Below are 26,689 nucleotides of genomic sequence, written 5' to 3' on the forward strand. Positions count from 1 at the left end.
ATCGTTTTACAGAGATTGAATCTTTGGGTCAGTTTTGAGATCGAGAATAGGGGTTGACGAATAAATAATATTTTTAAATATCCAGAAATATAAAAATCGATCGGATTTAAATCTGGAGGAACGAGCAAGCATTTCTGCAAGCCAAGGTCCTGCAGGACCTATCCATCTGTTAGAAAATCGTTCGTTCAAGAACTGTCTGGCTACTCGACTGAAATGGGACGGTGCACCGTCCATGCATAAACCACGCGCGACCTTTTTCAATAATTTGTGCAGTTGATTAATATAAACGGTCTCAATTATCGAAGTATTTCTCGACAACCGTCGTTGGCAACAGAGACTGTCGTGTATTATTTTTTTTAATTACTTAAAACGAACGAACTCTAATACTCATAAATTTTTAAATAATACTTGTGTAACTGGGAAATGAAATGATAAGTATATCATTGAAGTGCAGAATAGTACAGATTTTCAGATTGAAATTTCAAGAAATGTTGAGGACATTCCTAGATACGGAAAATAGGCCTGGCAGTCAATGTTATCTTCCTTTCAGAGAAACAAAGAGCTATACCTTGTATAGAAACAGTTTAATATGTGGAATCAATTATTCTAGCTAGATTTTATAGGGCACTGATAGTCTATTTACATTTTAAAATGAAAATAATAGTTTGATTTTACGTGTAAATTCTTGAAAAATAAGTTATCGATCTACGAGTATTGGAAATACGTATCTTGGTCATCGGTGACATCAATGCACAAGTATTCGATAATGCAAAGGGAAACATAATAGTCGACTCTTTATTTTCAAAATCGAGATAAAATCACTATTGTCAAACGATTAAAGATAAGGCACATGAAGCTTTTATCTATTACCAATCGTATCAACAAGATTAGCGTTGAAATTAGTTGTAATTATCTTACTCTAGAATCTCATTAATCACCCATTCAGGAAAACAAAGCCCTGTCGTACATGGGAATAGTTTAGTACGTAGAATCAACTATACTAGCTCGTATTACAGTATAATAATTAAATAAGATTTTATCGAGTACTTATAGTATTATTCAATTTTTTGAATAAAAGTTTCACTTTGTTTATGAATTTTTTAGATAAATATCGAGCATTCGACCATAGATATTTCCATCATCGTCGTATTAATATACAACCGTTCCATAGTCTAAAACAAACATAACAGCTGATCTCTATTTATAACATTCTAATTTGTCTGTAAAATTTTTGTTAATATAATTCATTAAGAGCAAGAGACACGGTGCTTCTATCAATCTACTATTACATAATTCGTTTTAATAGGCCAAATTGGAAGTGTCGATTACTGGATCAACGTTGGAGTTAGTTATACTTACCTTGCTCGAGAATTTGACACAAGATTAACTCGTTAATCTCGCATTCAGGAAAACAAGGAGCTATCGTACATTGTATAGAAACGGTTTAGTATGTAGAATCAGTTATACTAGCTCAGTTTGCGATTATCCCATCGCAGGTCGCGCGACCAATTGTTACGTGAGAGGTCGCACATGGAGGTTTCCCTTGGGTTTCAATTCGAGTAATATTGTCTAGATAAACAGGAATCCTTGGTATAAATTGTTTAGAATCGCAGATGCGCAAATTAAGATTAACATTTCACTCTGCAATTTCTACGAAACATCTATAGAACGTCAAGCAAGAAACATGTTAACAATATCTCATAAAAGAGTACAAGCTATTCGAAATTCTACCGTTGAATATTGCAAAATAATAAATTAAATACATATCGGATAAAATAGTAACGCAGTAACAATAATTAAACACTCTTAATAGAGGATCTTTAATAAAAATTACAGTAAAAAACAGAAAAGTAAAAATATCGAAATCCATAATTATTATCATACCTACCATCGTTATTATTATTGTTACTATTATTACTAACGTTTTAATCGCACGTTTAAATAAATTACATATTAAGTACGTACTAATTATTTTCCGGAATTACGAAAAAAAAGCATAAACATTTTCGTCGTCGACGTTGTAATATTTTACTGAATCCGCAGATTAATTAAAAAATTTTTAAACACGAAGCAGATTAGACCTAAAAAAATTGCAGTTGCGTTTAATTAAGGAAACACCCACAATTGGCCCACGGGAGGAATATACAATTAATTATAATAGACCTGTTGCTGTTTGTACAAGTGTGCATATATATTTAGTTTTATTCTTTTTCTCCCGTTTGAATATTCTTGGTAAACAGAATTTTGAAACAAAAGGAAGTTTTCAGAAACAAATATACAGCGCAGAACTGCTCGCGAATGGCGACCATATGCTTTTATGAGATGCTATTATATGTAGAAATGGTGAACCTGCCTCAGGGTGTACGACGTGGCTTTTTCGCATATGTTGGCAATTAAGTATCAACCTTCGTTTATGAATTATGCATACTCGAACGACGTGCATTTTAATTAATTAAATGACAGGTGTTCACCGAGTGTTGGGAATTCCCAACATTTATTAACGGGCCTCAATTAGTGAATATTATATCAATTTAGCGTACACCTGATTAGTTAAATTATTTAATCAGCACTTTGGGAACCTTTTGTATTTTATGGTACAATGCAAATTGCCGTACCATAACGCCGTAAAGGAACCATACTTCGGGACCATACCTGCCCCTTGGGACCGCGGACACCTACCCCTGCACCACCCTCAGTGGGTGAGATTTCGACTGTCTGAGGACTAACCCACGAGGGATGGGCAGGGGTTTGATTGGCGATTCCAAATCTCCACCTATTTTGGAATGTGTATAAAATCGCGGGGCATGAGTTTTTAGAGTTAGAACAAGTAAGAACACTACAAGAATACCATAGGAACATCACAAGAACTGTTACAAATTAGAATCGAACCAAGGACATAGAAATTAAACTGTTAACACCTATGTAAATATTGTAAATAAATTCAAGTGTTGTAAATAGTATCAAACCTTCTATTTACTAAATAAAACGGCTCCACGAACAAAGTGGTAGCCTGCACCGAGTGTAAAAGATAAACTCGATAAGGGTGTGGTAAATTATTTGATTTCAACGAGTCAACAGAGTATAATTAATCTATATCTTTATTAACAGTGCATTTCGATTATGAAATTTTATGGTCGTCTTTCGCAAGGATAAAGTAAAATGAAACGGAAAAAATGTCTGACATAAAATGAGATATTAGTAGTCCTGAAGCAATGCAAATTGATCGTTTATTACATATCTAATTTTTTCGGTGTTTAAATATTTATATACTGATTTTCAGTTTAGTGAGAATGACTTTTTCGATCTTCGATGTTTGGCTGTGGGCTTTCGAGCACAGTTGGACCTCGATACCTCGAACCTCTTTAAGTCGAAAGACTCTATAGATCGAAACTTTATTCATTTCCCTCCGTAAAACCTTGGTAACTCGATAAATAAACAGAAGTTTACTCGAACCTCCGCAACGGACTTTTACGACTCGAATTTATATAAATTAACTTCTACAACTGGAAATTTATTTTACGGATTTTTAACGCCACTATAATTTGTTTCCGTTTCCTTTACATCCTATTGCTTTAGTTTACATTTTAAATTATTAGGTCTCCTGTTTTTATAGAGAATAGACAGAAAAGTAGTCATTAGGATATGTCAAAAATTTATTTTTTACATACTGCAAATTTCAGTCAAATATATTAAAATATTCCAGTAGATTCAATTTTTCTTTTTTATACAGGGTGTTCAGCCACCCCTGGGAAAAATTTTAATGGGGGATTCTAGAGGCCAAAATAAGAAGAAAATCAAGAATACCAATTTGTTGATGGAGGCTTCGTTAAAAAGTTATTAACAATTAAATTCAAAAATTTAAAATCGTCTTGGAAAAATTATTTTCGGTTTCTGGAGTCAATTACAATCATTTTTGATCATTACATATATCCCAGAAATCCTACTTGCTTTCGAGAAAAGAATTCCTTATTGAAAATCTAATTAAGTGCCTTTTTTCGACGAAAAAACAAAAATTTCAAATCGTTCTGGAAAAATTATTTTCGATTGCGGGGGTCAATTACAATCATTTTTTATGAGTAGACATACCCCCGAAATCCTACCCACTTTCTAGAGAAAAATTCGAGTCAATAATAACTATTCAGTTATTGATCTATCAACCAAATGATCTATCATTTTATTTCTCCGGATACATAGACACAAATAAATAAGAAAAGAGTTCCCTATTAAATTTGTATTAATTTATTGTACATAAGAAAGGTTTGTCATTCATTATAAAGGTCGGTGTGAAACAGTTAAGCACGACATCAACCGCATTATTAATCCCAGTGTGAGACAAGGCACGTTTGCCATCGAGTTACGTTTGCAACGTCATTTACATAAAATATTAGATTTCTCGCTACACGAATAAAATTGTTCTGCGTAGGAAATTCACAGAAAAGAGTAAAAAAGATATTGAAATTGAAGAAACCGAGCAAATTCAGTGATATACTAATAAAACGAAGACCTTCGCATTCTATCTCCGGCGTATGGAACATGTATGTTTTTTAAATTTCGTCGACTTTTTTTCAGATTTCTCGCGAATCTGAAATCGTGTTCACAGTCTGGAAATCGCATTACCATATTTGAATCTAACTTTTCTGAATATTATTAATTTTTAATCAAATTTCGACGTATCATTCGCCGGAACGGACAGCAAAGAAGTTGTAAATAGACGCGGTTTTTCGTTAAAATTAATGTAAAAAGTTCCGAGGCTTGATTAAGAATCGTTCGAGTGCGTATAAAAATAGAGGCAAAGAGGGAAAGGGGGCTCTTTTCATCGCTTTTGTGGCCCCAATTCACGACTGAAGTGGGCCCCACGTGTCACGATGAACCCTGTTTATTTCATTACTGCTTTTACCCGGGCGATAAAAATAAATCGCGGCCCGTAGATGTTAATTATAACACTCTCTGCTTCTAATTAAGAGTTCGTTAAGCCGGGTAATTAAAATTGAAAATCCTCTATCGCGACGACTCTGCTAATTAATTTTACTTCCAATCCTTTTTACCTTCTTCCGGCCTCTTTCTTTGCACCGTCGAAGAGGACACTGCGAGCAAGAAATTTCCGATTTTCGAGAACTTCCGCGAAACGGACGGAACAACGGGGCAGCGTAAAAAGGCCAAGGTTCGATAACACTTTATCGTGGCACTATCGAACGGCACGATAAAAATTAATTGCGTTCGATAATCAAAATGCTTAATCTCTACGTGAGAAAACGCACACGCGATGTCGATGACTACAGATCCTATCGAGCACCCAAATATTTTTCTCGAGTAAAGAGAAACAACCGAACCGTGACGATTGTTGCGTAACTTGATGTCTCATAAAATCGCAGCTGGCTTTCTAGATTAAAATAAAAACATTAATAACGTTCCCCGTAGCGAGCACTGTCGATTCGTTGGAAATGATTAATCGTAAAAGGTGGTTGATAGTATTTGCATTCGGAGAATCATTAACGAATATCGAGGTGATTTATCCAATAAATAATTATATCTATTTTGCGTAAATATCATTTTTGAAATGAAAATATTTGCTCGGGCGATACGAGGTTAGTAATTACGATAATTACAGCTTCGAATTTCATGCGCGAAAAATCCTGGGTATAGTGAATTTTTAAAAATAATGCTTTCCGAGATAGATTTGTTTCAATAGTTTTCAAGGCAGGGTAGAGACATTTTAAATATCATATCAGTAATCAGAATTATAGCACTGTGGGCTGATACGATTACCTAATCTAGAGTTGATTGATCACAGAAAAGAATACATTTATTTTACAAATATTTCGAGAACGTGTGGATTTATAAACGATACTCGCGAATTTCTTTGTTAGACGTCCTCTATTTAAAATATAATTTTTATTATCAAATAATGATATCCTAGAACTTTTCGATGCTTGTATATTTCAATTGGAATTTTCATCACGTCGATAATGACGTTTAATTTCCTGCCAGGATCTTTAACAATGCTTTGATAAACTGAACATTGGGCATCGAGTGTTAATCAACGTTGCAAAGCGTAGTGTATCTGGACAAATTGTTTATAACGAACACATTTATCCATCCTCTGGCAATCAGCAAAAGGTTTAAATGTGGAACGAGTAGCCATTTGGCGCCATGAATAGAATTTGCAAATTAACTCTAACAAATTGCAGGGAGATTTTAATTTATTTTATTACCAAGATCAATCCTGTTAATGAGGAGATTAACGATATTAAGTAAATAATCAAGTGAATATTTCATTCAAAATATCTTTGGAAAGCTATGTTGCAAAACCGTAGCTTCATACGTTTGTAAACAACGCAATGTACAGTTGTTTTCCAGATAGAGGGATACGAATGGAGCTAAATAACGTTGGCCACTGGCCGCGTTGAATTAATTCATTCGTTAGCCGGATTTTCGTAGATTGTCGTTGTTTTTATTTTTACAGAGACGTCACCGGAATAATCCCGTTTCGTAATTAGCGCAATTATTACTAAATAAATTATGCGTGTCCCCGAATACCTCCATTCGCGAGCTAAATACACCGTTCGGGCTGATTAAATTAAAATATCGCACGTCGAATTCTATCCTTCATAATCTTTTAAACCCATTGATGAGCATATTGCACGAAGTGTATTTTTCGTTTTAATTATTATCGAATTATAGACACGGTTAGTCGAACACGAGGCATTTCATATCAAAAGGAACGTACGGAATATTTTGACGTTTTTGACAATAATTGATCATTTAAAGAAAAAATGTATTATTTTTAATACTAAAAATATATAGAAAATTTTAAGTTTTTTTTCTGCCGTGTAATTGGTCATTCGGAGAAGAAACATGTAATTTTTAATTTAAAAAATATATAGAAAATTTTAATATCTTCAAAGACGTACGAGAATGCAACTGGTAATTTTTAGAAAAGGCAACTAATTTTAAACTTAAAACTGAATAACGTAATTCATAGAGTCTAAAGTACATCGAATTAATTGAAAGGGAAAATTATTACTTTGTGTTATAAAATTGTAGACATTACACAAAGGCAAATACTATGTGTTTTGTTTATGTAATACTGATGAGGAAAACAACAGCGTGAAAATGACAGTTCATGTACAGTCACAGTGAAAATCGTATATTGTGTATCGTTGAATATTTTAGCTAAGTTTATTAACAGAATAATAGAAAAAAAAATAAGGAAAATTAAAATATGACAATTGATTTCACGCTTTAAATCGTACACATAATTGCATAATAACACTGTACAAAATTAATTTTAATACTTGATAGGGTAAACTTTGTTATTTATAATGTATTGTAATTATTGTTCTATTGATTTTATTAATTTTTCTAATTTTTGTTTATTCCCATTCTGTGCAGAGTATGTTTTGATTGATTTTTATTCGATATTTTAAGTTTCTTTAGCTTTATTTTTAATTCCTGCCAAACCTGATCTATCATGATTAAATCTGGAAATTTTAGCAATATCTGAATCATATTAAGGCTACTATATGATAATCATTCTTATATCAGAAGATTGATATACGAATAAAATATTCTTAATTTTTGTGCATTATCTTTCAAAGATTTTAATTTAAATATTTAAACAAACTTTTTTTGTCGATAACTTCGTTTGTAAATTTTCACAGCTCCAAATTATGAGACTGTTACCTCCATGCTTCAAGGCTAAATTTAAATTCTTTATTCAAAACTTTTCGTCTGGCATCCGTTTTAATTTAAAAATTTTAATTTTCCCATCTGACCCAAACATATGTCGCTTAAAATTGGTAAAATAATTAAAAATAGAACATCCTTTGGAAAGTTATTCCTTTGAGAATTTTAATCTATTTTTTAAGTTAGTTAAAACCTAGTCAAAATATTCGTCGATACGCGTTGCATAATTTTCACTGTGACTGTATTTCGAATAACAATTCATTTATCATATGCAACGTCTGTAACTCGAGCCTATCAACGAAGCTCATGATTATTGAATGCGGGGAAGTACATATGAGAAAGAGGAAAACACAGCTTCAAGGCTAAGTTCGATGATTTACACGCATTTCTCAATGCACCAGGAAAATGTATAAAATATAAAAATTCCCAACGATAATGAACACTTATTTGTATGGTCACTATACTTTATAATCCGGGAAAACAAAATAATGGTAAAAATTGTGTAAAATATTTTAAAAACATTTTATCATTCCTTATTGAATATAAAAGAATTGTTTATCAAATGACCAAGCATTTTCATGCGTGTGCAATTTTTGCAATTTCATAATACGCATAACATATTAATAATTCTCTTTCCAATTCATTTTTTCAATTACAAAACGTATAATTCTTTTTTATATCCAGTATTGTTGAATTGAACGAGCTCCCTTGATATTTCAATAAATAAAATATACGAGTACGAATTCGTACAGAGAACATAAATATGTTGATGTTCATTTAAACAGCTTTTATAAGTAATAAAGGCGGATGAATTTTCATATTTCATTTCACTATTAATTTTCCTCTGGAAGCAACTCCCAGTCTTTGTTAGTGATAATTAAATTCAGTGAAACGAGATACGTATAAAAAGAAAATAATTTCTTTTTTCATGGAATCATTCTTTTAATTGTTGCGATGAAAAATCTAATTGTCTTGAATCGAACAACTTTTTATACTAATTTACAGTAATTTAAAATTTTATTGTAAATGATACTCTCCAGGTTACAATTTTATGTAAAATTAATCTTTCCTCATTTCCGGTCAAAGCTCCTTCCAAGCGTAGCTAAACAAATTGTTTACTATTTATTGCGACATGTTGGGTTTGAATAATCTTCTGCAAAAAATTTATTCATTTGATTTCTCAAATTCAGTAACGCCACAAATTGTGTTATGTTTGTTTGTAGACAATTTGTAGAATGTGTTATCAGAAGCTTAATTATATAAAATACAAAGAATAAAGTGTTAATGGTACGCAAGAATGCAACGACGAAACATTGTTTAATCGAAAATAGATCATGATATCGAAACGAATCGCTCGAATAATCTTTATTTTCGAGCCCGATTCTGACGCGATCGTGTAATCTAACCGTTTCGGGCGAAAGAACACGGGATTAATCTCAATTAAAGGGCGTCGAACTTTTCGTATAATTCTATTCTGCTCCGATCGAATCTAAATTCAATAATCCGATTCAACGAAATTGCATTCGATTTGCATGGGAAATGTCGACTGCTAGGTGACTGCTTGCACACCTGACGGCCGTCGAACTTCCGAATACGCGACCGTAAAAATGACGTCAGATCATAATTATTGGCAACGCGTACCCCACGATTCTGTTTTTTAATTAATGAGTGACGCAAATGGGGCAGTCACGTAGCCCATGACGCCTCGTTTCGATTATCGGACTTGCAACCGGGGGAAAAACATAGAGACTCTTCCGATATTGCGACACTGGCGTGTTTCAGTCAATTATGAGATTTCCTCAATTGGCACGACAGTAGTCGTACTCGAATCGCCGTCGTAGCTCGAGCCGCTGAAACTCGCGTGCAATTTAAAAAAACGTTCGTCGTGATTACGCGAGGGAACGAGTTGTTTGGTGAGTTAACGAGCCTCTCTTTAAATTCAACGAAATTTTTTTCTGTTTTTTTTTCTCTCCGAAACTTTTGTCGTTCGCCAAACGTTTGCGTATAATTGTTAGTAAATAAGTGTTTTCAATCACCTTTCTACGTTAATTAGTAAGAGAGGAGCTAATTGGTGCAAGAACATCGTACTTTAAATTTGTGGTCAGTCGGTGGATGTGTTTTCGTAATTTCTTTCGCAAATAAATTGGTGACGGGACTTTTCATTATGGAACTAAAATAATTAATTCGCGAACTTTTATTCGCTAATAAGGAATACAAATTTTAGGTCGAGGCTTTTATGCACGTTTCAGTTATAAATTGGAATCTATTAACGAATTTTTTAAACCAATATTTGGACTTTTATTGTGGTCTGACGATAGATGTGTTTTCGTAATTTTTTTCGTAAATAAATTGGTGACAGGAGTTTTCACTCTGGAACTAAAATAATTCATTCGCGAACCTTTATTCGCAAATGAGGAATACAAATTTTAGATTGAGGCTTTTATGCACGTTTCAGTTATAAATTGGAATCTATTAACGAATTTTTTAAACCAATATTTGGATCTTTATTGTGGTCAAACGGTGGATGTGTTTTCGTAATTTTTTTCATAAATAACTTGTTGACGGGACTTTTCACTATAGAACTAAAATAATTAATTCGCGAACCTTTATTCGCTAATAAGGAATACAAATTTTAGGTCGAGGCTTTTATGCACGTTTCAGTTATAAATTGGAATCTATTAACGAATTTTTTAAACCAATATTTGGACTTTTATTGTGGTCAGACGGTGGATGTGTTTTCGTAATTTTTCCGTAAATAAATGGGTGACAGGACTTTTCACTATAGAACTAAAATAATTAATTCATGAATAAGGAATACGAATTTTAGATCGATACTTCTATGTACGTTTCAATTATAAATCAGAATCTATTAACGAATCTTTTAAACCAATATTTGAACTTTTATTTTATTCGAGATTAAAATTTGCTCAACTCTAGGCCTGGGGCTGTTGGAACAATTTAATATTTTCGTTCTCTGACGAGTACTCGAATTCTAGGAATAACATATATTTAGGAAGAGAACGAAATTCATGGGAGAATTAATTTTTGCTAAAGTCTAAAGAATAAAGAACTAAAATAATTAATTCTTGATTCGAAATGTTAAAGGAAATAGCTCTGAATATGGCTCATGAACTTTAGTGAATAAATAACTAAAAAGAACTAAAATAATTAATTCTTGAGTCGAAATGTTAAAGGAAATAGCTCTGAATATGGCTCATGAACTTTAGCGAGGTTTCGAGAATAAGTACTAAGACAAATTTTAAGTTCGTGTCTAATTTCTAATTGATATCGCGTTACTGTTTTATTTACTTATAAAAGAAGAAAGTGTTCGAGGTGCCTAAGTTAGATAAAATCGCTTATATAATATTATCTACGATCATTAAGAAGGGGAAAACAATATTTCTGTACGATCGTGGGCCCCGAAATGCTCCGAAATCGATTTCCCCGGAGACGAGAATGGAAATTTGTTGAAAAATCTCGAGAAATCTCGAGATGGTATTCCCGGAGTACAATTGTTAGCTTCGATAGGAACGGGAAGGAGTTGGAAAAGTCTCGTCGAAAATAACCGATTACGCGACACTCGCGATAATAATTGCAAGTATTATAAAACGTTTTCACTGTTCGTTCTACGAACGCGAGCACGGTGCTACGCGAGTTCCAGCTTATCTTAGAAAGGAGAAAAGTAGAGGCGAAGGAAACGCGCTAACGAACTATATTGTGAACAAAATAAATCGAAATAAACGTAACATAGATGTGCCGTAGTTGCACAACCTGTGCTCGTCTTTCGGTCGGAAGGAAACTTGTTTATTTTATTTACTGGCTTCAATTTGCTCGAACAGATTACGGTATCCTAGAAGGAAAATATCATGTTCGGGAACGAACGTGTCTTCCTTTTTCTTTGAGACAATTTTCTGTTTCTCGGTTCGGCCAGTGAAAATATACTGTGCGTGTCGTAAATATATCAATCTCGACAATGTTTCAACCTTTCGAGATTTAATAGACTATAAAAAAAAATGAATTTGTCCAAATTTAGATGCAAAAATATTGATTTCTGGACGTTTTATAAATATATCGACTTCGAATATCGCGTCTTTTATTTTAATTACTCTTTTTTCTTAAGGCACATCGAAACTGAAACGTCATTTCTAGGAATATAAAAAATTCTGTTCGGAATAGATTTTTAAAAATTATCATATATATTTTCTTTTCATAGTTACTCCTAACTACGATAGTTGGAATTTTCGTTCTTCCGCGTCTTCGAATTAACGGTTATTTGACTCTACGAATTAATATTCTCCACAAATTTCCAATTGAATTCAAATGGGGAGAACGTGCAAGGCAATTTCACAGAGGGATATTGTTTTCAATTAGACAAACATTATCTTTGGCCACTGGGTGCGAACTGCTGCATTATCTTGCGCAAACATAAGATCCTCATCATCAATCTCGGTCCAAGATGGCTTTAAATAATTGCCCAGCATTTGAATGTAATTGATGTCTTCTGCATTGTTTAGAATGAAAATTATAGATTTTTCATATAATATCGAAGTTATACTTTCCAAAGAATTTATCTTTTGACTGGTATCGAAAGAAATTATTCTACATTTTCGATTTATTTTTTTGCGTAGTATTATTTTCTAAGCTAATCATTTTTCCTCAATTGACTTTCTGGTTTTATAAAAATATTTCTCCAATACTGATTTCTGTTACCTTTCACATTTGTCTTGCAAACTTTTTTTCTGCTTCTTTGTTTATTTTTAAATTACTGTTTTATTTATACAGTTATTATTTCCTATTGAGATTATTTTAAAGCAAGTTGTCGGAGTGTACTATGTTAATTTTGCGCCCAATTCATTCATGTTAAGCGAATTTCTGGGGAACTAAATATTGGATCCTTAGTGGGTAACGTCTTTGGAGCAGTGAAACTAACCTTGGAACTTAATATTTAACTAAAACTGCGGAAAGTTTTGATCACTGGGTCATGGTCAATTAGTGACACGTTTATCCCATACACCGAATTCGGTGCAAACTTCCATTCCCTGAGAAAATTGTCTCTTGGCATGATTGTTTATGCAAATAAATTTACATATATAGTAATTTGTAATTCAGTCACTAGGAATGCAAATATCGGGTCGATACAGATACATAAATCGTTTAAAATAAAAGTATATCATACTAATTTTAAAGTATCAGTTATATTAATATTAATATTGGGTCAATTTAAATTTTAGAACGTGTGCTCTTGAATTCATACTAACGAAATTATTAATAATATTGATAAAAACGATTTTTACCCTCCAATTACTGTCACGGTTCTTTTTCGTTCTTTAAACAATTAACGTCAATATTAGGTTACCTTGTTCGAAAACAAAGTTGATCAAATTTTATTAGCAAACAAAGAATGAAAATTTTAGATTCATTCGTAATCTTCTGCTTACGTTTCATCAGTAAATTTATAACATTTTTATTCATTTATCTTGAACAGAATTTGCCCAACTCTCTTGCAAACTTAAAACTAAACGAAAATATACAGTGTGAGACCAAAGTGCTCAACTTTCAATTGTCACAGCCGCCATTTCTATGTGCAATGTGATTGAACGTGAAAATAAAGCCGCGAGCATCAGATTATCGTTAGAATTTTAAATTGAAATAAAATAAAAATTACAATCTGAGCCTATTCTTTTAAAATTCCTAGTATATACGTATAAAAATTCTTTTCTCTTTGCTACACGGATCTCGCATTTTCGTTCCTTTCGGATCTTGGGATCGACGAACTCGTTTTCGTTCCTTTCGATCAGTGACCCGATTTTAAACAGGTCAGCGCCATTGCGCCCCCAGATGTAATCACGCCGACACATAAGAGTCAAGGCGTTTCGTTTGTAATTCCCCTTATCGTGCCTAGCAATTACTATTGTCACGTTAAATTCTGCCCTTCTGCCCGTTAGCAAAGATTTTCGAGCATTGTTGTCGAGAGTTTCCAGACGATCCAGCGCAGGGAAATTGAGAGAAGATTTTTTTTAGCGATACGATATCGGTGTATCGACGTAATAATAGTGAGATTATGCTGCTATGAAATCTATATCATTCATTGTTGATTCAACGTCAGGAAAACCCCACGATTTATCACGTTGAAGCTAAGAGAGGGGGCACTTTCGTTATCCATGGTTTTTTATTTAAAACGATCGTTAGATATTAATATTTATAGTTTATACTATTTTATATTATCTATACGTAGGAAAAGTATAATATATTTCGAATATTATTGAATATATTGTTGAGTGTATTATAAAGAATTATACAAGATTTTTTGTTGGAATTCCTTATTACATGTATTTTTACATAAATTTTTTCAAAGTAGAATAATCATAATAATTCATAAACGTCGTTTCGTGGTTGCCATGGTTTGAACCATTCTAAACATTAGAAGTGAAAAATGAAGAGAGATTCTTAATGAAAATGAATTTAATTACAGTAGCTAGTAAAATGAGAAGAAAAATTCGTTAACTTAATAAATGGTAATACTTTGTTGTTTTCTTCATCTTCACGGTTCAAAAAAATAAGGAATATACAAGATAGTAAATTATTTTATGTCGTCTTAAATAAACTGATATTCCAAATATGCTTCCTCTATTTATTCTGTGATGTTTTATTTGTACTATTACATTAATTTATTTTTAATAAATGCTTTACAAAAGAAAATGGTACTGTCGTGTTGCGAATACAACGATACTTAACAGTTTAATGTTTATTTTTCTGAAATTGATTAAGGAAGACGATTGCAAAATCCAATGAAAGTATAATATTTAGATTTCAATTGATTTCATATAGTTTCGTTCGTTTGGCTCTGGTAGTTTTCATATTGATCATACTTTCAAATTCCTCGGTTTAACACGTTGATTGTCCGCGGATTCACATGTGGGTCGGAACGGTTTTGGTTCAGAATTCAACCGAATACAAAACAAATATCGCTTGTACCGGTAATCTGACAGACATTTTGGAAAACTGGAAAATATGACTGCATAGCAAGGTCAACGTGGTTCATAAAAAATATAATAAAAATGTCTATTAAAATTCCATCGTATCTCGGTACGTGAGCTGTATTCGCACGTACGAAAAATCAATTTGCTATGCTAGGTGACAAATTCAATATGTTCCATAAATTCGGTTCCCTAATTCGGGCCAATACAGAGTTGGAATAGTTTATATCAGTGTTCCTCAACCTTCGGGTCACAGAGCGACGCGCTATCTCATAAAGTTTCAGAATTTCATGGAAAAGCGATTGAAACCTTAAAAATTTAAAATTTTCACAAAGTCGTTTAAAAATTACAGCTACTAGCTGTTGGCTGAAGCCACTTGTTGTCAATTTGAAATGGGGGTGTAAACACGCTTAACTTTTTTCTCGAAAACGTACAGTGCAGAACGTTTATCATCCATACATCATTTACAGTATTTACAGTACAGTAAAATGTATGGATTTTTCAGAACGATGGAGGACTTACAATCGTACGTGTTGAGGAATATAAAAGTGCAAGATGCATCGTGCAGTACCTTCGAAAATTCCACCGACTCGGACAACTCGCACACAAAACGCAGCCTCTATTGTTTATGTGTTAATGTTATAGACGTGATCAACCATATACTCGTTATATATATGACGGTGTTTCTTCTAATTTACACAGCTGGATCTTTCTCGGTGATGGATCTCCACGTGAGCCTCTGCACTGTAGGGGTACGTATACCAAATCTGACAGAACGACAGAAAAAATAAGGGCTTGCAGGGGCTAAAGACATTTTCGTTATATAGAATAATGATTCTTAAAATGTCGAGATTCGTAATTTGAACGTTTCTATTCATCCCAACGTGAGGGATTCCCCTTAGAATGAAGCGTGAAACACAATGCTTTGAAGACCATAGCTTATTAATTCTAGAAAGACATTTTTTAAAATATTCAACGCATTAAATTATTTAATAATTTAATAATATACTAGATACTTTAAATTCTGACTAAATTAAAACAGACAACTATAATAAAGTTGTTTCAATGTTATAAATTTTTATTAATATACAGGGTGTTCGGACACCCCCGGGAAAAATTTTAATAGAGGATTCTAGAGGCCAAAATAAGACGAAAATCAAGAATACCAATTTGTTGATGGAGGCTTCGTTAAAAAGTTATTAACAATTAAATTCAAAAATTTCAAATTGTTCTGGAAAAATTAGTTTCGGTTGCGAGGGTCAATTACAATCATTTTTGGTCATTATATATACCCCCGAAATCCTACCCACTTTCGAGAAAAAAATTCGAGAAGGTGTGAAATTTTTCGAAGAAAAAAAAAAATTTCAAATCGTTCTGGAAAAATTATTTTCGGTTGCGGGGGTCAATTACAATTATTTTTGGTGAATAGATGTACCCCCGAAATCCTACTCAGTTTCGAGAAAAAAATTCCTTACCGAAAACATAATTTCTGGCCAGAAATGTCTGTCCGAATTTTCATGCGAATCTTCAAAACGTCATAACTTCTGAACGGATTGGACGATTTTAATGTCTAAAAAAGCAAACTACGCGTATTTTAGTCAGGAATATGTAGAAATTGCAAAAATATTCGAAAAGTTGGTCCTTGACCCCGCAAAATAAGAAAAACCCCATAAAAAAGGCCCAATTTTCAAACAGCCATAACTCCTACAATTGTGAATATATTTCAATGAAACTTTTTTCTAAAGTAGAGCTCATGGGTACCTACAAAAAAGTATTAGACAACTTTTCTGTAGAGCGTCAAACAAAAATACTAAAAATGAAAAAGTAATTTTTAAGAAAAATAGATAGGGGGTAGGTGCTTAAATTTTTCGACGAAAAAAAAAAATTTCAAATCGTTCTGGAAAAATTATTTTCGGTTGCGGGGACCAATTATAATCTTTTTTGGCCTTCAGATATGCCCTCGAAATCCTACCCACTTTCGAGAAAAAAATTTGAAAGGGTGTGAAATTTTTCGACAAAATTAAAAAATTTCAAATCGTTCTGAAAAAATTATTTTCGGTTACGGGGGTCAATTACAATAATTTTTTGTGAATAAACCTATCCCCGAAATCCTACCTACTTTCTAGAAAAAAAATTCAGTACGGTTGGAACTTTGAACGTTAATAACTTTTTAACGAAGCCTCTATCAACAAATTAGTGTTCTTGATTTTCGTTTTATTTTGGCCTCTAGAAAATGGCCATTTTGTAGAAAAAAATGTTCTTTTTATCCTTTTAAGAAGGAAACGTAGTAACAGTTCATTATGTGTTTAAAACGCGAAATTCCTCTCCGCTGTACGAAAAATAAGCGACGATCGTTTTAAGAATCACTACTGTAATTTCTTAACGAAACAGACGTTACTTAATTTCACAGTCTTTTCCCACTGTTTTGGTGGTAATACTCTTACAACGCGACTCTTTTTCTGCTTTTCGCTCGCAAACGCCCCACTGCGCGATGGTCCGAAAACGCGAGAGCTTCTTTGGCTGCCAAAGAACGGGGGAAACGAAGGAAAGAATATTCGACGGGGCGAAAAAGTTCGCGTAACCTTGCCCAAGAGTCTCCTCCGCAGTTCGAGACGATTGCGCGCGATTCAAATTGCTCCATTTATTTTCCACTTACACACACTGCCGCGAACGTCCCGCGCCGGATCGAAATTCAAGAATGACCGTAGGAGAGAGACCGGGGGTAACCGAGGTGGCCAAAGAAGTTCTAACGACTTCGCCAAACGACTGCAACTTCTACCCTTTCTGACGGGCTCGATCTTACCCCTTTCAGTACGTCCTACTGATGTCGGAGGCCATTGTCATCCTGGCCGGTGAAAGCTTCTTGACGAAGTTTCTTACGCGCCGTGCCAAGAGCCACGTTCACTGGATCCTTCAGCTCGTTGGACTGATCTGCATCATCGTCGGCGTCGCGGTAATGTACAACGTGAAAAAGTTCCATTTCCGGACCACCCACGCGATCCTGGGCATCTCCTCGTTGGCCATCATGATCTTCGTGACCATTTTCGGTTACCCGGTCTTCGTTGCCGCGAAACTTCGAAACTATATTCGACCGGTGACCATCAAATTCGGCCACAACTTCCTGGGCATAGCCAGCTTCGTGATAGGAATGACCTCACAGTGTTACGGTTACAGATACAACTGGCTGGCCAACGTGTCCCATGTACCACACGTTCAGTTAATGAGCATAATCGTGACCTCCTTGATCACCGTGTTTTCGCTAAGAGGCGCTCTAGTATCCCTTTACAGGCAAACAGAGTGTTTCAGATAGAGGAATCTCGAACTTTGAAAGACTTTGTGCGCGTAAAGAGGCATGGAACGAGAATTATTTCAGACAAATGAAGCTCCGTCTCTAACGAGGACGACTCCCAAGGAGAAAATTCCGAGCTTATAACGAGGGACTAACGTATACGCTTTAGTTTCCCTTCGTAGCGCGCGACTAAACTCGCGAGAGGCAACGAGCGATGGTCCAAACCGGAGATAATTAGGTGTCCCGTTTCTGGGGCAACCTATGTATCACTGTTATGGCGTCAACAATATTTCAGATCTTATCAAGTCGCAACGTATGAAGCGTCCGTTTCTCTAGGTCGAAATAGAAACGCTAACGCACGGCAGAGCACATTTCATAATCTATCTTTCGAGTCTTCTGGCTTTAGCGTACAGGTCATCCGTCGTGATCCGACCTAGATCTAAAGTTAGAGTTCTCGAACCTTCTCTGTCCACCTATTGTTGCACGTATTTCTCGCCTCTTTAATTTTAAAAGCAACGTGATTCATGGTACTTTCTGCTCTGAAGGTACAACGTTACGATATTACTTCTAAATAAGGACCGTAGAATCGGAAGATTGCGAGCTTCCGATCTACCGTGGTGCTAAATATCGTAAAACTGCTATAAAAAGCTATAGTCCAGCTAATATAGCTATTTCATACGTTACGAACGGGGATTGAAATTGTACAATTTTGTAAATAAAAGTTATTTGGTAAACTTTTTACTTTTGTATTATCCACTTTCCTGTTTCAGGTTTAGTATTACGCTATAATTTTAAAAGTCCAATTTTAGCAATTTTATATTGAATTTATAAATGGAGGAAGATTTCTTAACACTTTGAACTATTTTTTATTTACTAGAATTACGTGAGTATTTGAAAACAGTATAAATATAAATGAACATAGAGGTAGATTTAACAGTGGGCAAAGTTGACTTTTATAATATTTAGAATCTCAAATTTGTTGAGGCGTCGCAACTCAATGATTATTTCTATAATTTTCATAATTTTATTATTTTCTGAAATGTTAGAATTAATTGAAACATTAAACACCAAATATTTTCCTTAAATTAATTCAGTTTTACTAGGAAATACGAAGGATTATTTTTCACCTTACTATACAAAAATTGGCTCATAAAACATTTTAAGAACGAGTTTGAAAGAGCAAAAAAAATAAACCTTCGATGTTTCTGACAGAAACTTTTGCAAGCCCAATCTAAAGGAATGAAGATAAATTTGTTGAGGTGTCGCATGTCAATGATTATTTCTATAATTTTCATAATTTTATTATTTTTTGAAATTTTAGAATTAATTGAAACATGAAACACCAAATATTTTCCTTAAATTAATTCAGTTTTACTAGGAAATACGAAGGATTATTTTTCACCTTACTATACAAAAATTGGCTGGAAATTGAAGGATTATTTTTCACCTTACTATACAAGATTCGTTATTGGAAAACAGTCGCAGAATTTTGACTTCTTTGTTCCACACTAAAAAGTATCGTCGAAAAATACCTGTGTTACTCGAGAAGATGTAATTTGAGAGGTGGAGGATTTTGATTCTGATAGTGTCTATGTTGAAAACGTGTTTTAGGAACAAATATTGTTGACGATAGGTCGTAATTCGATATGAAGTGTAACGCGAAACGTTCCTCAGCTTGTGGGGAAATCCCATTAGCGCCTGTTGGAAAATACGTGTTGCGTTAACGTATTGCATGATCGAAGCGCATAATCAAAGCATAGATATATGTACTAAGCCAAGTAATTACGAGATGATATTCGGTATATCCCGTAGTTGTTCGATCGACGATTCGCGTTTTTGCGCCACGATAAAGGCAACTGTCGTCGATTTCAAAGCTTGTCACGCGTGTTGTCGTGTTGTTCGATCTTTGATTAATTAAAATGGTTGCCTGGGGACGAGAAAATAGGACTCTGAGAAGTCGAAGGTCGAGGAAAATATGTTTGCAACTGGTGAACTAAGTTTTAAGACACACTCTTAATTACTGGGACGAGAATATGATATTTATAGTACAACAATGTTGTACGTAAAATGAAACAATTTATTTTTAAATATCTTCGTAAACTGTGCGAAGGAAATTTTCAATTTGAACCAGAACAATGCTTGGATAAACTTATAAGACAGTTAAATTTGAAGATGTGTATAATTAAATAAGATTATCACACTTTTTATAATGTTAATAACGGATGATCTTTATTTTGTAATACCTTGATCATTTGATTAAACGAATTTTGTATAATTTTGAAATATAATATTATTCTCTTCGACTCATTAATATTATAGTAATGTTTGTCACCTTCATCTACCTTTCTGTTAAACCACCCATATTTTCTATAATATTAAGGTCCAGATTATAATTTTAGCTGCGTGGTCAGCTGTGTTATCGCGATAGAATATAAAATTTGCTCTAATTATTCTACTCCAATAGTTCTGAATTTGTTCTTGAATTAGTTTCAAATAACCAGTACTTTTAATTTTTCATTATATCGACAAATGTTATTTCAGTCTTACGATGACTTGAAATTCTCTCTACTTTCTGAAAATCAGATCTTCATTTTTTTCTCGTTGAAAAGCACTTTCTACCACTTTTTCTTTCGTTGGTGATGATTAAGAGCAAACTGTAATCGACATTGTTTGACTGAACTGCAGTTTGGGGTGGTTTACTAGAAAATTTCTTTTCTTTTCTGGTGCTTTGCTTGTTGAATCGCTCTTTTTAGAATCTATTGACACTTTAAAGTCACATTCTCCTACAATTTGATGCACTTTTAAAACCGCAAACTTATATAACGTTCATAACATTTACCAAAACAAGATTGATTGTGTGAAATTTATTTTTATTTATCTATTATTTATTATAAATATTAAAATAAAATTAATTCATATTCCATAATAAATTTACACCATTTATTTACTATTATTCCTTACAGAGTTAGTGTCTCATTCGAGTTCCAATGTCGATGACTCTTCATTTAAAGTGAAATAAAATGACAAAGAACATCTCATACCAAGTTCTCAGTAGTAAACTTTAATTTACTTTTTAACACAACGACGATAGAAAAGACGATAGAAAGTGGTGGAAAGTGTTTGAAAATATTACACGGCTATAATATGTTGATAAAGAAATCTTTTATAAAAATGGAAAATCTTACATATCTCGAATATTTTGCTTTATTTCTGTTCCCTATGCAAATATCGAACGAGATACTATTTAAGTTAAAATTATATTCAGCTTTGCTTCTTTCTTTATTTCGTCGATAAAGCGAATTTAATTAATGTGACGCGTTTAATGACAGTTTTTCGTGTCGCAATTTTCTTGCCCGGATGATTAATACGTTTGTTGACATTCGATAAACCGGACCGGACCGATAGAAACGTTTCCTCGTTTCGGTGACATTCGTGTAATGATATTTATTCGCAAATGATACTGATTGCCACATTGGGGAACGTAGACGCTTCGAAGGACGCGTTTCTACATCTATATACAGGGTGTTAAATACGAAACTCTCTCAATTTAAAGGGGGAAATGCTGTCGTATTTACTTTTTATTCGTCGAACGTTTTCAAGATTATTTATATTTTGTACAGATTCTAATTTTACAGGAAAAAGGAAGAAACCTTTGTAACATTTTTCTTTATTAGATTTAGTTTTAAAAAAATTTCTTAAGCTATACAAACGAAATTTCTTTTGGTATTTTCTTTATGTGACTTGCAATACGAAAGGAATCACAGAATAATTTAGCAAGATCCTCGTATGTGTTTCCATTTTTTATAATTCTATTTCTTAATATTTTTCAATATTTCCTAAACTTGGCTTGAATACTGCTTTAAATGCCTCCAGAAGAAAAGGAAGAATTGGATCAGTAGATCTACATTAAAAAATTGCACGTAAAAATGTGGGATTGACATAATTTAATTTCCCATCCTCGACTTTGGGAGTATCGAACCTTTAAAAAATTTCTATTTCATTAAATATCGTTTCAAGATGAATTCTGATAAAAAAATGTCTCTCACAAAAGTTTCGTTTTCCCAATCCATTCAATAATCCTAATTATAATTATGGAATTCTATTTAAAAGAGCAAGGTTAAATAAATAAAATAGTTATATGCCTAAAAATGCGTCCCATTCCAGATACTCGAGTTTTCAAACGAACACCCTGTATTATGCATACGTGCGCAGACGTAGGTTCATGTTTAAGTAAACGCGCGAACGATATTTACACGAACCAAACGCGAACGCATTAATTAGAATATTCGATACAGAGCTCTTCGTTATCCCAGATGAGTGACTCTTTTCTCGACGAGCCAGGTGAATTCTCAGTTTCCCCGCGAAATCGAGGGAAACTCGGTTGAAATTAATTTCACGCGAAACATTTGTCCGCTGCCTAATCGACGCGACCCAATCCCCGGCGGCGCTTCAGATAACGTCCGGGGGAAAATCGTTTCTCGAATTTTTCCGTCGCCCAGCAAGCTTTCGAATTAATTGTCGTTATTTCGGAAAGCTTTCAACAGAATGCAACCGCGCTTGATTTATGCTCGGTTAAAAAATATTCCCATTTTCGCGTGATTCCTCATTTCTGTTTCTCTTTTTTGCTTGTCCAGCCTCTAAATTATAAATTGCACTATGCAACATGATTTTTCCTCGAATAAGCACGAGTGCACTTTGTATATTTTGATAGAAATCGCTGTCTTTCATTGTGCCTTGAGCAATCCTTACTCGTGAATAAGGAATACAAATTTTAGATCGATACTTCCTATGTACGTTTCAATTATAAATTAGAATCTATTAACGAATTTTTTAAAGCAATATTTGGACTTTTATTGTGGCCAGACGGTGGATGTGTTTTCGTAATTTTTTTCGTAAATAAATTGATGACTGGAGTTTTCACTATGGGGCTAAAATAATTAATTCACGAATCTTTATTCGCAAATGAGGAATACAAATTTTAGATCGATGCTTCTGCGCACGTTTCAGTTATAAATTAGAATCTATTAACGAATTTTTTCGGTGGATGTGTTTTCGTAATTTTTCCGTAAATAAATGGGTGACAGGACTTTTCACTATGGAACTAAAATAATTAATTCATGAATAAGGAATACGAATTTTAGATCGATACTTCTATGTACGTTTCAATTATAAATCAGAATCTATTAACGAATCTTTTAAACCAATATTTGGAGTTTTATTTTATTTGAGATTAAAATTTGTCCAACTCTGGGCCTGGGAAGAATTCAATATTTGGTAATTTAACGAGTACTCGAATTCTAGGCATAAGATATACAGGGTGTACGTCTACCCCTGGGAAAAATTTTAATGAGAGATTTTAAAATAAGACGAAAATCAAGAATACCAATTTGTTGGTCGAGGCTTCGTTGAAAAGTTATTAACGTTTAAAGTTCTGCCTATAGAACGGCAGTCTGCAAACAGCTGCGTGCGCGCGATAGTATTTTTCGCCATAGACGAGGTATACAAATAGATTTTACACCTTATGGACTTTCGTGGCCCAATTTGACTGCTACGACTGGAAAATTTTTTGGCGAAATTGAAAAATTTCAAATCGCTCTGGAAAAATTATTTTCGATTATCATTTTTGGTTAATAGACATGCACTCGAAATCCTAACCATTTGCGAGAAAAAAATTCCTTACCGAAAACATAATTTCAGGTCAGAAATGTCACTCCAAAATTTCGTGCGTTTCTTTAAAACGTCATAATTTCTGAACGGATTGGACGATTTTAATGTTTCAAAAAGCAAACAACGCGTATTTAGGTGAGGAATATGTAGAAATTGCAAAAATATTCGAAAAGTTGATCCTTGACCCTGCAAAATGAGAAAAACCCCCCCAAAAATGGTCCAATTTCCAAACAGCCATAACTGCTACAACAGTGAATATATTTCAATGAAACTTTTTTCTAAAGTAGAGCTCATGGGTACCTATAAAAAAGTATTAGACAACTTTTCTGTAGGGCGTCAAACAAAATTACTAAAAATAAAAAACGAATTTTTAAGAAAAATCGACAGGGGGTAGCTGCTGAAATTTTTCGGCGAAATTGAAAAGTTTCAAATCATTTTGGAAAAATTATTTTCGATTGCAGGGGTCAATTACAATCATTTTTTGTGAATACACATACCCCCAAAATCCTACGCAATTTCGAGAGAAAAAAATCTTTACCGAAAATATAATGTGTTACCAGAAATGTTGCCCTGAAATTTCATGCGTATGTTTAAAACATCATAACTTCTGGACGAATTGAAGGATTTTAATATTTCAAAATGCAAACACTGCGTATTAATGGGGCTCTAGTGCCCCAGAAAAATGGGGCGTAAATATATATTGGATGTAAGGTCTTCTCGTATACCTCGTCTGTGATTCTCACTCACAAAACTGTAAGACTGTCGATATGTCAGTAAGTAGAGTTTCTCATGCTGAGTGAGAACCACTATCGCGCGTTATTAATATATATTAATAACTTTTCAACAAAGCCTCCATCAACAAATTGGTATTCTTGATTTTTGTTTTAGAATCTAGAATCTCCCATTAAAATTTTTCTTGGAGGTGGTCGAATACCCTGTATATAAAAAGGGAACGAAATTCATGGAAGTAATTTTTGATAAAGTATTTTTTTTATTGACTAACATCCACTTCAAAAACTGTTCCATAAATTTCGCAAATGATTGCACTGGACAAAATCACAGTCTTTTCCTGCGATTAATAAAAAAACTCCCACTGGGGAGTTACGACTACGCGCGTTGTTATGCAAAAGTATGTAAAGGTTGAATTAGAATTACACGTCGAGTATTTACTGCGACGAAGACGAAATAAACGCCCCCGCAATTACGATAGAACGTGTACCAGACCGTTACGAAGTCCGCTCTCAGCGTAAGTTATTATAAATATTAACGTTATTCGAGCAACTGGAAGGTACGTATACGCATGTAGTTTAAACTCCGTTAACGGGGGTTCACGTATTGTATGAATAATTCACTACTTACTGCAAACTTATAACACATTAAATATTCATAACGCGTCCGTTAAATTCGTGCGGCCGTTTGAATTTTTCATAATAGTAAAAATTCCTCGTCACCCCCCTCCCCCCTGCTCGCCCCCTTTTATCGACCGACCTTCTCGCGAGAAGTCCGAAAAAGATTGTCCAAGTTACACAATTAAGAAGACGGTTCGGTAATTTAAGATCAAAGACCCATTTATTTTTGCATAACTTTAAAGATTCAAGTTTCAAAAGCGGTATTCCGAAAATATATCGACCAATTGGTGACGTTAAATTATTTTTAACTGAACTGTTTGTATTAGCGGTTATCAAACTTTTTGAGAAAATATAAAGAAGTTTCTGTTTCAAAAATAAATGGTAGAGTTTAGAGTGGTACAAGAGAAATATTTTTCTACAATGTTAAGCTTTCGTGATTAATGTAGATATCAAAATTTATGTTTAAGAATGAACCACGTAATTATCGAATGCTAGAAATATGTCCAAGAAAGAAGGAAATATAAAATAACTGTTTACGTCCACTTCAATGGAACAAAATATTAATATAAATTATTGTTAGAGATTAAATGAGTTTAATAAATTTTTGTTCCTTTTTCCCGAATTGCAAGACGCCTTTTTGAGAGGCACGTCCCCTAATTTAGTAATTATTGCTTTATGTATTCTACCATTTTGGAACTTGAAAGCTATTTTCAGCGAAACATTTTTTGGCATTGAATTCATTACATCTAAAAAGTTTGAATGCCAGAAGAAACATTTATTTGAGGAATGAACCGATTCAAATTGTTGAATATGTTCTAACAAACTAACATAAAACAAATAAAAAGAGAACTGTGTATCTTTCATTAAAAGTGGTGCCATTTTCTTGTTTCTTAAAATGTTTTACAATTTTTTGGTAGAAACACTGTTAAAATGCATAATATGATAATAACGGAAAGATCAAATTTTATTCAGGATTTAAATTACGTTTTCGATAAATTGCATTCTTAAAAATTTAAGACCCTATCAATAGTGTGCAGCATAGTGACCCACTTTTAACGTAGATACATCAGTCTGGTCGATGAACGAAAGACAAAGGCGAGTTTCAAACGTGAGATAAGAATGGACGATACTTTAGCAAACATTTTACATATTTAACGAGTGCCAAATTTAAAAGAGCAAGAAGAAGAGCAATGTATGCAAGAACGAGCATCCATAGCAATGGTATCAATAATAGATTGGGAACATATCAAATTTAAACTTAAACTCAATTCTAATATCTTTTTCTAATAAATGTTTAATATTTTCGAATGTACGTTTCTTGGACTACTTTTTAGACAAATTTCGTATAAAAATGTTAATTATTATAGTCATAATAGGAATCAGCGTGAGAGGCCTCCAAAAATTTGTTAGAAACGGGTGGGACTTGTAATTTTTCACTGCAAATTGTGAAACAAGAAATCGTGCAATTTTCTTAAACTATAAAACAATAGCTTTAGTTGCACGTACGAATTTTTAAAAATAATTATTTATTATAAAATGGTGAATCTTTGAAGGAAAAATCTCAAAAAACTGTGAGGAAATCAATATTTCTTTTAACACCACGTCCAAACTAATTATTTGATCGAAAATTTCGTACGTGCAACTGAAGAGAATAGTATTAGGAACCACCATACAAAATTTTAAGTAAATTCTCCCCTTAAGGGGGAAACTAGTGTGGCAGA

General features: G+C 33.4%; 2 protein-coding genes across 2 annotated transcripts in view; both read left to right on the forward strand.

Annotated features, from left to right (window-relative positions):
- Positions 1-26,689, forward strand: part of LOC143348831 (uncharacterized) — a 334,784-nt gene that overhangs the window by 119,404 nt on the left and 188,691 nt on the right. The window lies entirely within an intron of this gene.
- Positions 9,456-18,691, forward strand: LOC143349938 (transmembrane reductase CYB561D2). Its single transcript, XM_076781608.1, has 3 exons — positions 9,456-9,599; positions 15,169-15,415; positions 17,476-18,691. The coding sequence occupies exons 2-3, from the start codon at positions 15,173-15,175 to the stop codon at positions 17,971-17,973; spliced, it is 741 nt and encodes a 246-aa protein (XP_076637723.1). The 5' UTR covers positions 9,456-9,599; positions 15,169-15,172; the 3' UTR covers positions 17,974-18,691.

The sequence above is a fragment of the Colletes latitarsis genome, chromosome 2, assembly GCF_051014445.1.
Source record: "Colletes latitarsis isolate SP2378_abdomen chromosome 2, iyColLati1, whole genome shotgun sequence".
NCBI classification, from domain to species: domain Eukaryota; kingdom Metazoa; phylum Arthropoda; class Insecta; order Hymenoptera; family Colletidae; genus Colletes; species Colletes latitarsis.